General features: G+C 38.2%; 1 protein-coding gene across 1 annotated transcript; it reads right to left on the bottom strand.

Moving 5' to 3' along the window:
• Positions 1 to 10,209: 10,209 nt before the first annotated feature.
• Positions 10,210 to 12,657, bottom strand: LOC122594199 (polyphenol oxidase I, chloroplastic-like). The gene is made up of 2 exons (XM_043766669.1): positions 10,409 to 12,657; positions 10,210 to 10,370 (listed from the first exon to the last, which is right to left on the bottom strand). Exons 1-2 carry the CDS (start codon positions 12,633 to 12,635, stop codon positions 10,366 to 10,368), a joined length of 2,232 nt encoding a protein of 743 aa, XP_043622604.1. The 5' UTR covers positions 12,636 to 12,657; the 3' UTR covers positions 10,210 to 10,365.
• Positions 12,658 to 13,560: the final 903 nt, after the last annotated feature.

Here is a 13,560-nt window from a genome sequence, read left to right as displayed (position 1 = left end):
TTTCCCCGAACGTACGCTCCGGTAAGACGATTGGATCAATGTCGTCTCCATCCTCGAGTGAGCTTATGGCGTACCCCGCATCTTCAACCTTCATGTTATGCAATATAACGCATGCGTACATTGTTCAAGTGATCCGATTCATGCTTTTTGATCTTGTTGGTTGAGTTAGAATGTGCCATGAGTTTTGAAGCCCTCCAAAGGCACGCTTGACATCCTTCCGGGCACTTTCTTGAAACTTTTAAAATTTCTTTCACTTCTCATCTTGAGGGCGTGAATACGCCTTTACAAAAGTCGACCATTCGGGATAAAGGCGACTGGTTCAGAACAATGAACGAGCTATCAGATGCACGATCTTCAATGATTTCCCTAAATAAAGGCGACTGGTTCAAAACATTTATATCGTTGTTCGAACCAGCTGTGCCGATAAAAGCATGCCAGATCCACCTATCGTATGAAGCTACTGCTTCAAGCATGATGGTTGGATAACCGTGATCACCACGCGTAAACTGACCTTGCCATGCCTTGGGGCAGTTATTCCAAGGCCAGTGCATGCAATCAACGCTTCCAAGCATGCCTGGGAAGCCATGAAGCTCTTCATGTCAAGCGTACAAGCGTTGTATGTCCTCCGGTGTTGGTCTACGCAAGTATTCATCCCTGTAAAGTTCAAACACACACTTACAATAATAGTCCAGATAACACCTTGTTGTTTCTTCACCCATCTGTAGATACTCGTCAAGCGAGTCGGGATTGTAGCTATACGCCAATTGACGTATGGCGCATACAAACTTTTGGATGGTGCTGAAACTAGGCTTTCCTTGGGCATCAAGCTGCTTGTCTTGCATTCTTTTAAAATGCAAAGGCACAGGACCTGGATTGCGAGATGGGTATGATATTATGTCGTTGACAATGCGCATGAACATAGGTCTAGACATACGAAATCGTCGCCTAAAGCTCTTCAACGAATACTTTGGGTTTTCGTTAAAGTAAGCTGTCATTAGGCGCTCGTCAGCACCATATCGATCTCTTTCGACGACGCTACGGGGTATGTATGGTCTTGATGATTCACCTTGTTCAAGCAAATCAACACATTCGGCCATGATACCAAAAATCTCTTCATCATCGTCTCCAGTAGGAAACAAATCGGGTCTCGTGTACGTTGATAAACTTGAATGAAACTGGTTGTTCATGATGATTTATGTATACGAAAGTGTGTTTTGGTATAATATAGCTGAATATATGCAAGAGTGGTGTCAAATGGTGGTTCACTTGAAGTGTATATATAGCCATTTTGAAAAACTAGCCGTTAAGGACCAAAGTTGTCACTTTTTTGAACCTGTTTTGAACTATATAGCCGTTTAGGGGCTAATCTTGTCAAGTTGTGAAACTTATTTTTGTCTCCTTCCCTTTTGAAATCCAACCGTTACATTCAAATAAAAAAAAAAGAGCAACAAAGAAGACTAGTCCCTAGAGGAACGAACGAGGCGGACGAGCGTGCCGGACGAGCAAGGAACGAGTGACCGTTCCTGCAAGTCGAACGAGGCCAGGGACGAACCACTGGTTACCCTTTTAATAATGTACCTTTAACCGTTCCTTTTGACATCTACTCGATCCTCATTAATAAAATCTTTGCCGCAAAAGAATGACGAATAGTCATCCGATCCATTTACGATCAAGATTAAATCGTTGACGACATGTATAGAGGTGGGTTGACGGAAATGTGAAGTCATACTTAACATTATTATTTTGTTCGAACAACAAATATAATATTAAAACTTAAGAAAATTTTAATTAGAGTGTTGTCATTAGTATATGTAAAAAAGTTGTATCTATAATATCAAAATCTCACCATTAAATTTTATGATAAAAGTACAATTATTTATCACATTAATGTACTTTCTAATTAGCTCAAGTGCTTGAGCACCTGTATTATAAACAGGAGGTCTTGGGTTCAAAAATTGGGAAGTACATAGGAAAGTCTTTCTATGAAGGTTTGGCTTGGGTATACCTAAGTTCAAGTCTGAGGAGGCAGGGTTTACCCCTATTGATCGTCGTGCATTCGGCCGGATTAGTAGGGGGCTTCCCCCCATCGAGTATTTGAAATAGACATTTCTACTTCGAGAGAGCTCTTTAGCGCGGACTCGGTTAATTAAGACAACGTATATTAGACCTCCCGCTGTCGAATCGCGACACGAAGTTTCTAAGTGAAATTCACCTTTCAAAAAAAAATTTATGCACATTAATGACGGGTTAGCAAGGGCCTAAAAGTGATCACCAATTGAAGTTACAACAAAATATAATAAGTGATGAACTCTCTTTGTTACTCTTTACGTAAAAATTTATCTATCTTTTATTCATCCTCACTAGATACAACCACTCATCAAATTCAAATATGCCCCCTCAATTTCGTTACGCTTTTGTTGAGCTTCAAGAAGAAAACATCCAACGACATCTAGATCTGGTGGTGGTTATTTTTCCATTTACCGGAAACTCAGCATTTCGGTGGCTCTTCGTCTTGATGGGTGGTTCACGTTCTTTTACACCAGACAAAGACAAGATATTAGACAGCTCCTTTGGTTATAACATGTGTGGGAATAAATGCACTTGAGAAGAAATGTGACTTGAAAAGAAATGTGTTTGTTAGGAAACAAACAAACAAAAAAAAAATAAAGAATCTAAATTCATATAAGTGATGTTGAGAAGACCTTTTCGAATGAAAACTGTGAGCTATGTGGTATGTTTCCTAATCTTCTCTATTTTACTATAGGTAAATGATATTCAGATGACTCATATGCTTACTAAAATTTTTACACTCTCCTACTCTTGTCGCTTTTGGTGAGATGCCCTTCTGGAAGCAGCCTCTCTCTAACTCTGGATAGTGGTAAGAGCCTCTCTAACTTTCATAGTGGTAAAACCGACTACATCTCATTTTTCCATATCTCGCTCTCAAGATTGGGTCCCGATGTTGTTTTTGTTGATGCCTTTATTTTACTATAGGTTTTCACAACCTTTTTTTCCCCAGCTATACTTAAAGTTATACTTAAAGGTATCAAATGTAGTAGTAGCCATTGTTGTTGGTTAAGAATTAAGAATATTATGCTTGATTAATGTATATGCATAGATTAAAAGTAGGTGTTCCTATTTATTATTTGAATCTATTGGTGAAAATGAGATGATGGTTGTTATCCACAATTTTGGGCTGAATTTGTTTCATCTATTGATAAGGTTAAAGATAAAAAAAAAATACTATAAAATTGTTACTTTTTTGTTTTAAAAAAGGTATAAAAGTGGTAAGCTAAAATAAATAAATAAAAATTGTTACATTTGTAGGCCCTGTAAATTAGAAATGAAAAAATTACTTTTGAAAACTCTTAGTGTATGTTAAAACTACGGAGCAAGGCGTGATACGACGTTCTTTTACCACTTTTTATCTCCATAACGCCATGGAAAGCTAAGTGGGAAGCTATGAATATTGGTCCAAGGGGCTTTATGTAGGAAGCCATGGAAAGCTATGTGAAGGACGTGAGAAATAAGAAGCTATTGAATGGCGTTAAACAAGTGGAGGGCCCACTTGGCGTTATCGAGCACGCCTTGTACCTCATACTCTAAGTAAGAGTAAATAAATGAAGAGTACATGTATGATAGTGATAATTGTCCAAGTTGTCAAGTAACGAGTATCATTTTTACTGAATTTCTGGTGTTTTGTCGTCATAAACCTATACATTGATTGACGGGGTGTGCCCCCCAAACCCTCCTATTGTTAAGATTTTTTTAGTGAAGAAAGAAAAGGAATAAGAAGAAAATATTAATAAAATGCATATTTAAGAATTTTTAAAAGGTGGGAAAGAAAAGGGGGAAAAGAAGGGGAAGTTATAATTTAAATTGGTTTAATATCTTTCCTCTCAAAATTAGGATGATTTCTCCCTGTGTCATTTTCTTTCCTTCCTTTATTAAGAAAAACTAAAGAATATAATTAAAGAATACATATATGAATAAAGGATTGAATTATTACGAGAATAAAATATTTATCAAAAACCACAAGAACCATATGAGACAATGCTGATATTAATCAATGGTTACAGTAACAAATGATATTTTATTTAAATATCATAAATAAAATTTAAGTTATTAGTGAATTAGTTATTAAAGAAGGATAAAATAGGGGCCGAATTCTGAAATTAAAAAGTCAAAAGCGCAAACATTTTACCGGTGAAAGACACGGACCAAATATTTGATTTTGAAATCATTATGTTACCCTATATAATAGCTTTCGTTTTTTCCCCTCAATCCAAAAGTTGTAGACATTCTATCAAATAAATTAATTTAAATTACAATACATGTTCTTGAAAATAATGAATAGTTTTAAGTATTTTTATATGATTTTGAGATATATAACTTAACATGATATATCTTATGATACGAGAGAGTAAGTATCTGCGCGTTGTGGCGATAAGAGGGTAGGGTGATAGCTAGGTCATAGATGTGATATGTCATAAAGTGTGATAGATCATAAGAGTTGATATGTCATAGAGTATGATAGTTAAATGCTTTAGCCGTACGAGCTCCATAATCGGATTTAAAAATCCGTCTCGAATGACATCTCTAATGAAAGATATATCACAGCCGCTTTCGCAAGGTTTCTGTACAAACAACAAAGAGCTGCAGAACCCCAACTCTTTCGAACTCCGTAGCTCAGGTCATCAAGGTACTGCAAATAATTTAAACTTACATCATAGGTGCTTGGATCTTTCACCACCTCTAAACCAATATGAGCTAGAATAATTATTCTAGTTTGCTGCTGGCACTGCTGATCATTTTTTATGGCAATCTCCATGATTATGTGTACATTTAAAGTTTTTAACTCGATTTTACCGTTTGTCAAGTCGTCGTCATCATCCTCATCAGTAGGCTAAAACCCTATATACTGAAAACACAAATCATTCCAGTAATCAACATTCCTTGTTTTTGTTACCCATTCACCAGTAACTGCTGGTCCATTTATTGGTAAACCCCATATGACCTGGACATCTTGTAAGGTCACAATTGCTTCACCAATAGGAAAATGAAATGTATTTGTCTTTAAATGCCATCTCTCCACCAGAGCGTTTATCAATAGATGATCGACTCTGTGTGAACACATGCCATGAATACACCCTCAAAACCAGCATTCCTAATATGCTCCATGACATTTGCGTGGAAGGTTCTGGTCAATGTGTCATCGAGCCATCCATCGGTTGTTCTATGTCTTAGAAAATTCACATGGCGGTCGTTATATATGTTATGTGAGCTATGGGAATCTTGGGCTTGTAACCACAATAAATTTGGGAGTCTTGGGCCACAGGTAATATTAAGAGATGCCATTTGAGTTTTGGAAATTTGAATGATGATGGATAATATTTATTTGAAAGAAAGATTGAATTTTGCTCAATGTTTGCATACTTAAGTTCTGAAAATTTGCATGTTTATAAACTTTTTTAGGTGTTGAATGCATGCATGGACTTTTGTCACCTAGTGCGAGTCCGGTTTTTGGATCACCCGTCTCGAGCAAAGCGCATCGTCTACTGTATCTCTGAACAAAGCTTGCGCCTCTCTTGTCACATCAACTGCAACTACCTGCAACACTTTGAGTCCGGATTTCGGATTACCATACTCAAAATTCAAAATTTGAGTCTGGTTTTTCAAAAACCAAATTAGCCCACTTTTCACGAGTCAGGTTTTTCGAATAACGGATTTACTAGTTTCATGAATTAATTTTCCCAAAATCTATTTTGATAAACACACTTAAATTATGTCCCCTTTAAAAAAAAAATTGAACTTCATTATAGCCCGAGTACTTTGAAACATATAAACAATTTAGCCAACGTTTGGTTCTCTAAATATCACTCTTGGAACTTACTACATCTTGATTGTTAGGTAGCTAATTAGATTTTGAGGAGTTAAGTGTTATTCTTTATGACAAACTGGTCAATGTTTGGTTAAAGGAAGTTTCTATGTGGGAGCCTAAATTGGTAAAGGATAGGTATGATTCTTCTTCATGTGATGAATTTTCCCATGATGATGACATGGAAGGAGATGGGTTTCTACAGATGACGAAGGCCGAAGCGAGCAATTCAATTCAGATTTATGCAAAGAAAATAGCGACATGGATGGAAGTTATTCTAAAGTCGAGGGAGATACTCCTTCTGATAAATTTAATCAGAATCCTCCCAAAGATACAGAGGCCAAGTCTAATCCAAAAGACTTGTTAGATTCAGTAGAGCTAGCATGCCATTTTGGATGACATTTTTTCCTTAGACGAAATTATTAAAAAGGATGCTAAAAGCCATAAACGTGGCAAATCTTGCCCACCTATTAGAGATGGCATTATTTAATCAATTAATGAGGCAAACCTTGTCCCAAATGATATTGAAAATCCCGAGGCACCTAACAATCAGAGTAAACTACTTGTTGAAGAGACCAATCACTTTGATGCTTCTACAACAGAATCCTCACCAGCTCCTAATTCCATAAAAGGCTTGTATCTAAATAACGAAAAAAATGGGTGTAGATGTAGAGCAGGTGGTCGATGTTGAATCTCAAAGAAATCGAACCAGAATATGTACGTTTCGTATTGCTCATCTAGTGTTTCAACCAGCATAGAAGAGAAATCAAAAATGATTACAAAGTTGGGAGAATGCATGAAATTTAAAGTGAGAGGCCGGGGACCCGTTAGAAGTTGAACAACAAGTAGGTAAGATGAGTGACAATTTCGGTTTCCAATGAATATCATATCCCTCAATATGTGCGGAACAGGGTGCGTGAAGAAAAGAGAAAAGTTTCGACTCTTTCTTAATAAACACGGGGCGAGTTTTGTTGCGATTCGAGAGTCAATGATGAATTCTTGTGATGTAATTAGAGTAAAATCTTTATGGGGAAATTACAGTCTTGACTTCGTGGAATCTTTAGCCAAGGGCCATTCGGGTGGTATTTTGTCTATTTGGGACCCCAAGTGTTTTTCCAAAGATGCTTCATTTGTATTTGACAATTTTATTATTAAAGAAAGATGGATTAATGACAATATGGAGTAGTGCTTCATGGTAAACGTATATGCTCCCCAAGTTGATCTCGATTAAGTCAAATTATGGGAAAATATGATTGTATTCATGAGCGACAATCCGGGTGCTCATCTTATATGTGGAGATTTCAACTCCGTGAGATCCCCCGACAAACGCATGGGTTCTGCTTTTTCTAGTACTAATGCTTCTAACTTCAATTTATCAATTGACACAAGGAACTTAATAGATATTTGTTTGGGAAGACGCAGGTTCACAAGAGTCAATCGTGAAGGCTCTAAAGCCATCCGTCTTGATCGATTCTTAGTTAATCAACAATTGCTTAACGTGGCCACAGATATGGTGCTGGAAGCCTTAGATGACATTATATCCGATCATCGCCCTCTTTTGTTCACTAGAAAGAAAATGGATTTTGGTCCGATACCGTTTAAGCTCTTTAATTCTTAGCCGGATATTGAAGGGTTTGACGATATCATGTCTTCTAGCCAGTGTTGTAAATAACGGCCGTTATAACGGTAACGGAGGTCCACTGTTACGTTAAAGGGGTTGGAGGGTAAATTTAAAGGTCTAGGTCAATAAAGGTCATATAACGGATTTAACGGCCTTAACGACCGTTATAATGGAATTTAACGGTTGTTATAACGGGATTTAACGGTCAAATAACGGATTTAACGGTCCTTTTTGACTAATTTTGTTAGGATATTGCATATATATTCATTTTTTTTTTATATAAATTCCTTTATATTTTATAGTCTCCGTTATAACGCCGCGAAATGTAATTTAACCTTAAAGGTCGTCCGCCGCTAAGGAACCGCCGACCGTTATTTACAACCTTGCTTCTAGCTGAAAAAAAAGGATTCCCAAAGCAACAATGGTGCTTTTGTAGAGTTGAAAGATAAGTTAAAGAGGTTGAAAAACAAAATCAAGAGTTGGAATAAGGATAGGCAAAATACTCGGAGTACAAAAGTTATTACCAAGGAAATTGCGGTTGTTGATGCAAGAATAATCTCAAATAGAGATAACAAGGAGTTATTCGGGAAAAAGAAGAGCCCTCATGGTCGAGCTTCAAGCGATAGAACATAGCTACAACTGTGACCCGAAACAAAAAGCAAAGATTAAATGGAGTGTAGAGGGAGATGAAAACTCAAAGTTTTTTCATTCCATCATTAACAAAAGAAGAAGATCAGGATCGCTCAAAGGAATAAAAAGTAATGGCATTTGGATGACAGATCCAAGTGACATCAAACAGATTTTTTTAGATCACTTTCAAAATAAATTTAAAAGGTTTGAAAGAATTCCTTTCGGCATGGATTCTTCTGAATTCAATACTCTTTCTATTGCCCAATCAGCGAACCTTGAGGTGGAGTTCTCTTTGGAAGAAATTAAGGCAGCAGTTTGGAACTCTGGTGGGGATAAAGCTGCTGGTCCTGACGGGGTTTCATTCGCTTTGATGACGGGGCTCCTTTAGATGTGCTAACATTAACCAGGTTTTTGTTTCTCATCTTTTTTATGCAGATGATGTTATGGTTGTGGGAGAGTGGTGAAAGGAGAATTTAGTTGTCATCTCTAATGCCATTTGTTTCTTTTATTGTGTCTCGGGCCTAAAAATATATATAGATAAATCCCCTATTACTGGTATTAGGGTTGATAATGAACTTGAAGGTAATGATATGGCGTAGAACATGGGGTGTAAAGCTCAGAAGTTACCTTTCAAATACTTCGGCATTCCTATTGAAAATAGTTCTAGGATGATCTCGACATGGAAACCTATCATTACAAAGTTTTAAAATCGACTAGCCAACTGGAAAGCTAATCTTTTGTCGATAGGCAGCAGGTCTACTCTTATACCCTCAGTTTTTGGCTCATTGGGGATATATTTCTAATCTATTTTTAGAATGCCAAAGAAGATCAATTAGATTCTGGAATCATTACGGTCTTGGCAGTCTTGATGCAATGAATCGAGCCCTACTTTATAAGTGGAAGTGGCGCGCGCTAGATAGTCCAAATAATCTATGGGTACAATTGTTTCCACAATCTAGTTGCTAAGAATAAAGGATTATGGCTAGAGTTGTGAATTCTATCAAGGATACTCGTACAATCTCTGATGTGAAACACATCACTATTAGTCGCAAAGTTGGGGATGGTTCTCAAACTAGATTCTGGACGGATTGATGGTGTGGTAATGATACTTTGGCCAACAGGTTCCGAGATTGGCTACTCTTGATACGGATGGCAAGTGTTATGTTAAAGATCGACCCAATGAGGATGGAGGGCAATGGAGTTGGAGCAGACCACTTAGAAGCACTCGAGAATTTGATCAGCTTAACCTTTTGATGAGCGAACTCCCAAGTGACATTGTTAATAAAGAAAGCGACAAATAGTTGTTGAATTTAATGGAAATACATATTTTTCTATTGCTCATGTAAGGAGAAACATCGATCATTATTGTTTACCTATAGATTCTAACTTGAAAACTAAATGGAATCCTTGTGTCCCAAAGAAAGTTAACACATTCATTTGGCGATTGAGACGAAATGGAATCCCTGCGAATGTCAATCTCTTCGGTAGAGGGATTGATGTCAACACGTTTCGATGCACGTTATGCAATTCTGGTGTGGAAACGACTAACCATTTGTTTCATGGATGTAAAATTGCGTCTGAGATCAGATCTTCTTTAAGCACCTGGATTCTGTTGCCCATTCCCGCTGTTACCCCTGAAGCTACTTTATCATGCTGCGACTCACTTGTCATAAATGAAAAATCACGTCTTAGACTTGAGGCTTTCCTTTTTACTAGTTGGTGGCACGTATGGAAGGCTAGAAACAATGCTTACATAACGACATTCACGAGAGTGGGCTGGACATCTTCAATGCCATTATTGTTTCTACCTTTTTCCTATGGGTTCATAGGCGCGACAGAAAGGGCGGATCAACTTGGCATACATGGATCATGACTCCATTTTTTCATGGCTGATGCTTTCTTTTTCGTGTCTCAGCTGCAATTGGCACGAGTTTTTTCAACCTTATTACAGTCTTAGCAGTTAAAGCCCTGAGATAAATCTAGATGTGTAATTAGTACATTGACCTGCTTTTAGCATCTTGCTAGCTGGTACGTTCATTGATAATACTTTATGTCATTCTAAAAAAAATAATTCACAAGATTTGAATAGGAAAACCAATTTTATTATATCAACCAAACATCAACGAAAACCTTGCAACATATATAATGTGCATATTATGATATGGCTACACAACATACACGGTGCATCCTAATGCTACGTGTGTATGGCCAAAATGCACAATTTATTTATTAATTACTACAACAATCAAGATTAAGTTAAGTAGTTAATAACATAGGCACCAACTTGATCAGGATGTCCGTAATGATGAGACTTTTAGTCTCGGCTGTCTTTGGCACCAATGCAACCACAACCTCCCTTTTGTGGTTGGTTTTTGTGTCACGCAACAGCTTGTCCAGGTCGAATGTCACCTCAAAATCCGAAGACGAATCACCGTTGTTAAGTGGAAGCCGTGCAAACCTACCCGCGTATTCAGGGCTGCAAGGCGTGGGAAGATCTTCCTTTTTAGAGTTTTTGTTAACCTTGTCATTCACAAAGACATCAAATTTCACAGCCTTATTATCCAGGTTTTTACCCTTAATAGACAAAACCTCTTTGTAAAACCGCTTCTCGATCACATCTGGTCTATCAATACTAACCTTGAGGATGTTGCCTAGTTTAACAGGCAGAAACACCTCGCTGTTCAACTTTTCCACATCCGCTAATGGGATAGAAGCGGAAACCCAATCGATTCTGATATTCCCAATGGTGATTTTTTCAGCCGGGGTCCTTGGCACCAATTTAACCACAGCAACCTTGTCGTCTTCGGAGTTTGTGTCCTCCAACAGCTCGTCCAACCCGAACCTGGCTCCACAAGGCATCGCCATATCACTGCCATGTGCAATCTGGGCAAACCCACCCGCGTATTCTGGGTCACAAGTCGAGAGAGCCTGATCATCGGCGCTAATCTTGTCATTCACGAACACATCAAATTTCACAAGCTTATTACCCTTGTGTTTTATCCCGTCGATAAACAAAACCTCCTTGTAATTCTTCCTGTCGTCGTCCTTAGGAGGATCCGGCCTGGTAACACGAACCTTGAGGTTCTTATCGGTTAGTTTTAACGGTTGTTTCCCCGGGTGCACACCTCCTGAGGCCGGCGGTAACTTTTCCTTACGTTTGGCGGGTCGACTGTTCCTCCACGGGACGTTATTAATATCGGTATGTGAATAATCAAATCCCAGCTTCCTCATATCAACCGCGTCTTTGTTATAAACTCGTATGAGGTCTTCATTCTCGTCGTAAAACAAGTACGAAGAATTTAACCACTCGTCCTCGACGGGTTCTACGTGTCCTGGAAGGCATAAATCCTTCCATAGCTTCCACATACGGTCGACATTAGCATGATGCACAAAAAACAACGGGTCATAACCCGCGGAATAGAAGTTACCCATGTCCTCTCCGTTAGGAAACTCCGAGCGCGGTCTACCAACCCATAAATGCATCGCAGTGTGACAACCGGCTTCCACGGATCCAATCGAGGGGTCTCCGTTTTTAACAGGCTCGCTCCCACCTACGTATACGCCTCCAAAGAAACTGATGTCATCAACCGCGTTCGTAATCATATCACGGTGCATGGTAATAAGATTGCACTCTTTTTGATCAAGACTGGGATCGATATCTTGGTCTTTCCCACTGTATGCTAAGTCGACTACTCTTGGAGGTAGATGTTTCGGGTCACGGAAAAAATCATATAGGGGATTGCTTTCATCCCCTAGAAAAATTTCCGGAATCTCCATTCCAGCTGGATCGTCCCAGTTCCAGTAAGGTAACGCGAAAGTGGGATCGTCGATTAACTTTCCCAAGATTCTTTCGTAAAAGTACAGGTACCAACGATGGAATGGAAAGAAGAGCCAGGAATTATGAATCTGGAGCTCGACATCAGGAAACCCGCTTTCGATTTGAGTGTAACCTCCGTTACAATAAGCACAATGAATTGAAGCTTGTTGTTTGAAGCTATGCGGGTGGTCGTCTGGGAGGGCCCGCATGGCTGCAATGGCGCGTTTGTACTTCTCGACTTGCTCTTTAGTCCCTTTATGTGCCGGCCATCTCATTCTCACCGGTTCTTTTTTGTGTGGAAACACGAAAGGTTTAACCTCCTTCCCAAGGTTAGGAGGACAACATTTTAGTGTCCTTATAGCCGATCCAGGTTTATCGACATACGAGTACTTGCATTTGGGATCAGGAGCTGTAATGGGAGAAGCTAACGTGGATGACAAGGAAGCTAAGTTTGCGGCGGTGCAGACACCGCCCAGACCCACAAGGAGGTTCCTTCGGTCTACATTCATATTGTTGGGCAGGACAAGTTTTTGGGTTTCGGGGAGTATGAGTTGGTTATTATCATTGTCATCATTATTTGTTGGTGTTACGTTGTTGCATGATGAGACTCGGAACCCTTGAGTTTTCTTGGTTCGAGCCGTAAAAGTAGTAGTAACTGAAGAGGTGATCAGGGGTAGTGAAGTAGACATAATATAGATTGTAGTATCAAAGAAAGCTTGGTGGTGATCTCTACCTATAGTTTTGGTTCCTATTTATAAGGACTTTTTTGTATTCGTCTTATTAAATGGCCGGATCGATCGATTAAGGACATGTGCACATGTTAACAATTTAGTATTTTTATTCAATGAATAACAAATAACTTATCTCCAGTACAAATGAGGTAGGTATAAATTTAAATTGCTACATGTTAACAATTGTAGTTAATTACCCATTTCATGGATTTTGACCGCTCGCATAAATTAACTTTTTTTTTTGGGGGCTAATGAATTATATACGAGGAAGTGAAAGGTGGGATTGTATTATATCCAACTTAGTAAAAAGTCTCACACATTTTGATTTTGTGAATTTTCACTACTACAAAAACATGGTTTTTTACACGGTTAAAAACTGGATTTTTACACGGTTTTGGTTTCGTATAAAAGGATTGTGTAACTGATTCTAACCCTTTTTACACTGTTTTTTAACCGTGTAAAAATCCTACTTTTGACACGGTCTTCAAAACCTTGTCTATTTGTATCTTTTTCTGACACGGTTTTTAGTTCATCGTGTATGATTAATTGATTATTTACTAGTAGATTTTCTTTTTCTTTTTTTTCATTCCTGGACATCTTCATTTGACAAATATATAAACACTAAATCAATAACTCTTCTTACAACTTATAACAAAACATCTCAAACACAAATATTCATTGATTCATTCATTTTTGCATCATACATCAAAACCAACAATCTCAAAAATATATCACAAGATGCCCCATGAGTTTACAAAATCATAGTTAAGGTAAAACATTCTCATTTGCAGAACCCAAATCTAACCTAGCTAAGATCTAAACCTTACAAAGACATTTTATGTCTTGAAGCAGCTTACACTAAACCGTTTGACAACTGATACAA

This window comes from Erigeron canadensis, chromosome 3, assembly GCF_010389155.1.
Source record: "Erigeron canadensis isolate Cc75 chromosome 3, C_canadensis_v1, whole genome shotgun sequence".
Taxonomy (NCBI): domain Eukaryota; kingdom Viridiplantae; phylum Streptophyta; class Magnoliopsida; order Asterales; family Asteraceae; genus Erigeron; species Erigeron canadensis.
This window is presented reverse-complemented; position numbering and strand designations above follow the sequence as displayed.

Bases quoted from the DNA above. Each gene is read 5' to 3' on its own strand.
- LOC122594199 (XM_043766669.1), bottom strand. From the start codon at position 12,635: ATGTCTACTTCACTACCCCTGATCACCTCTTCAGTTACTACTACTTTT.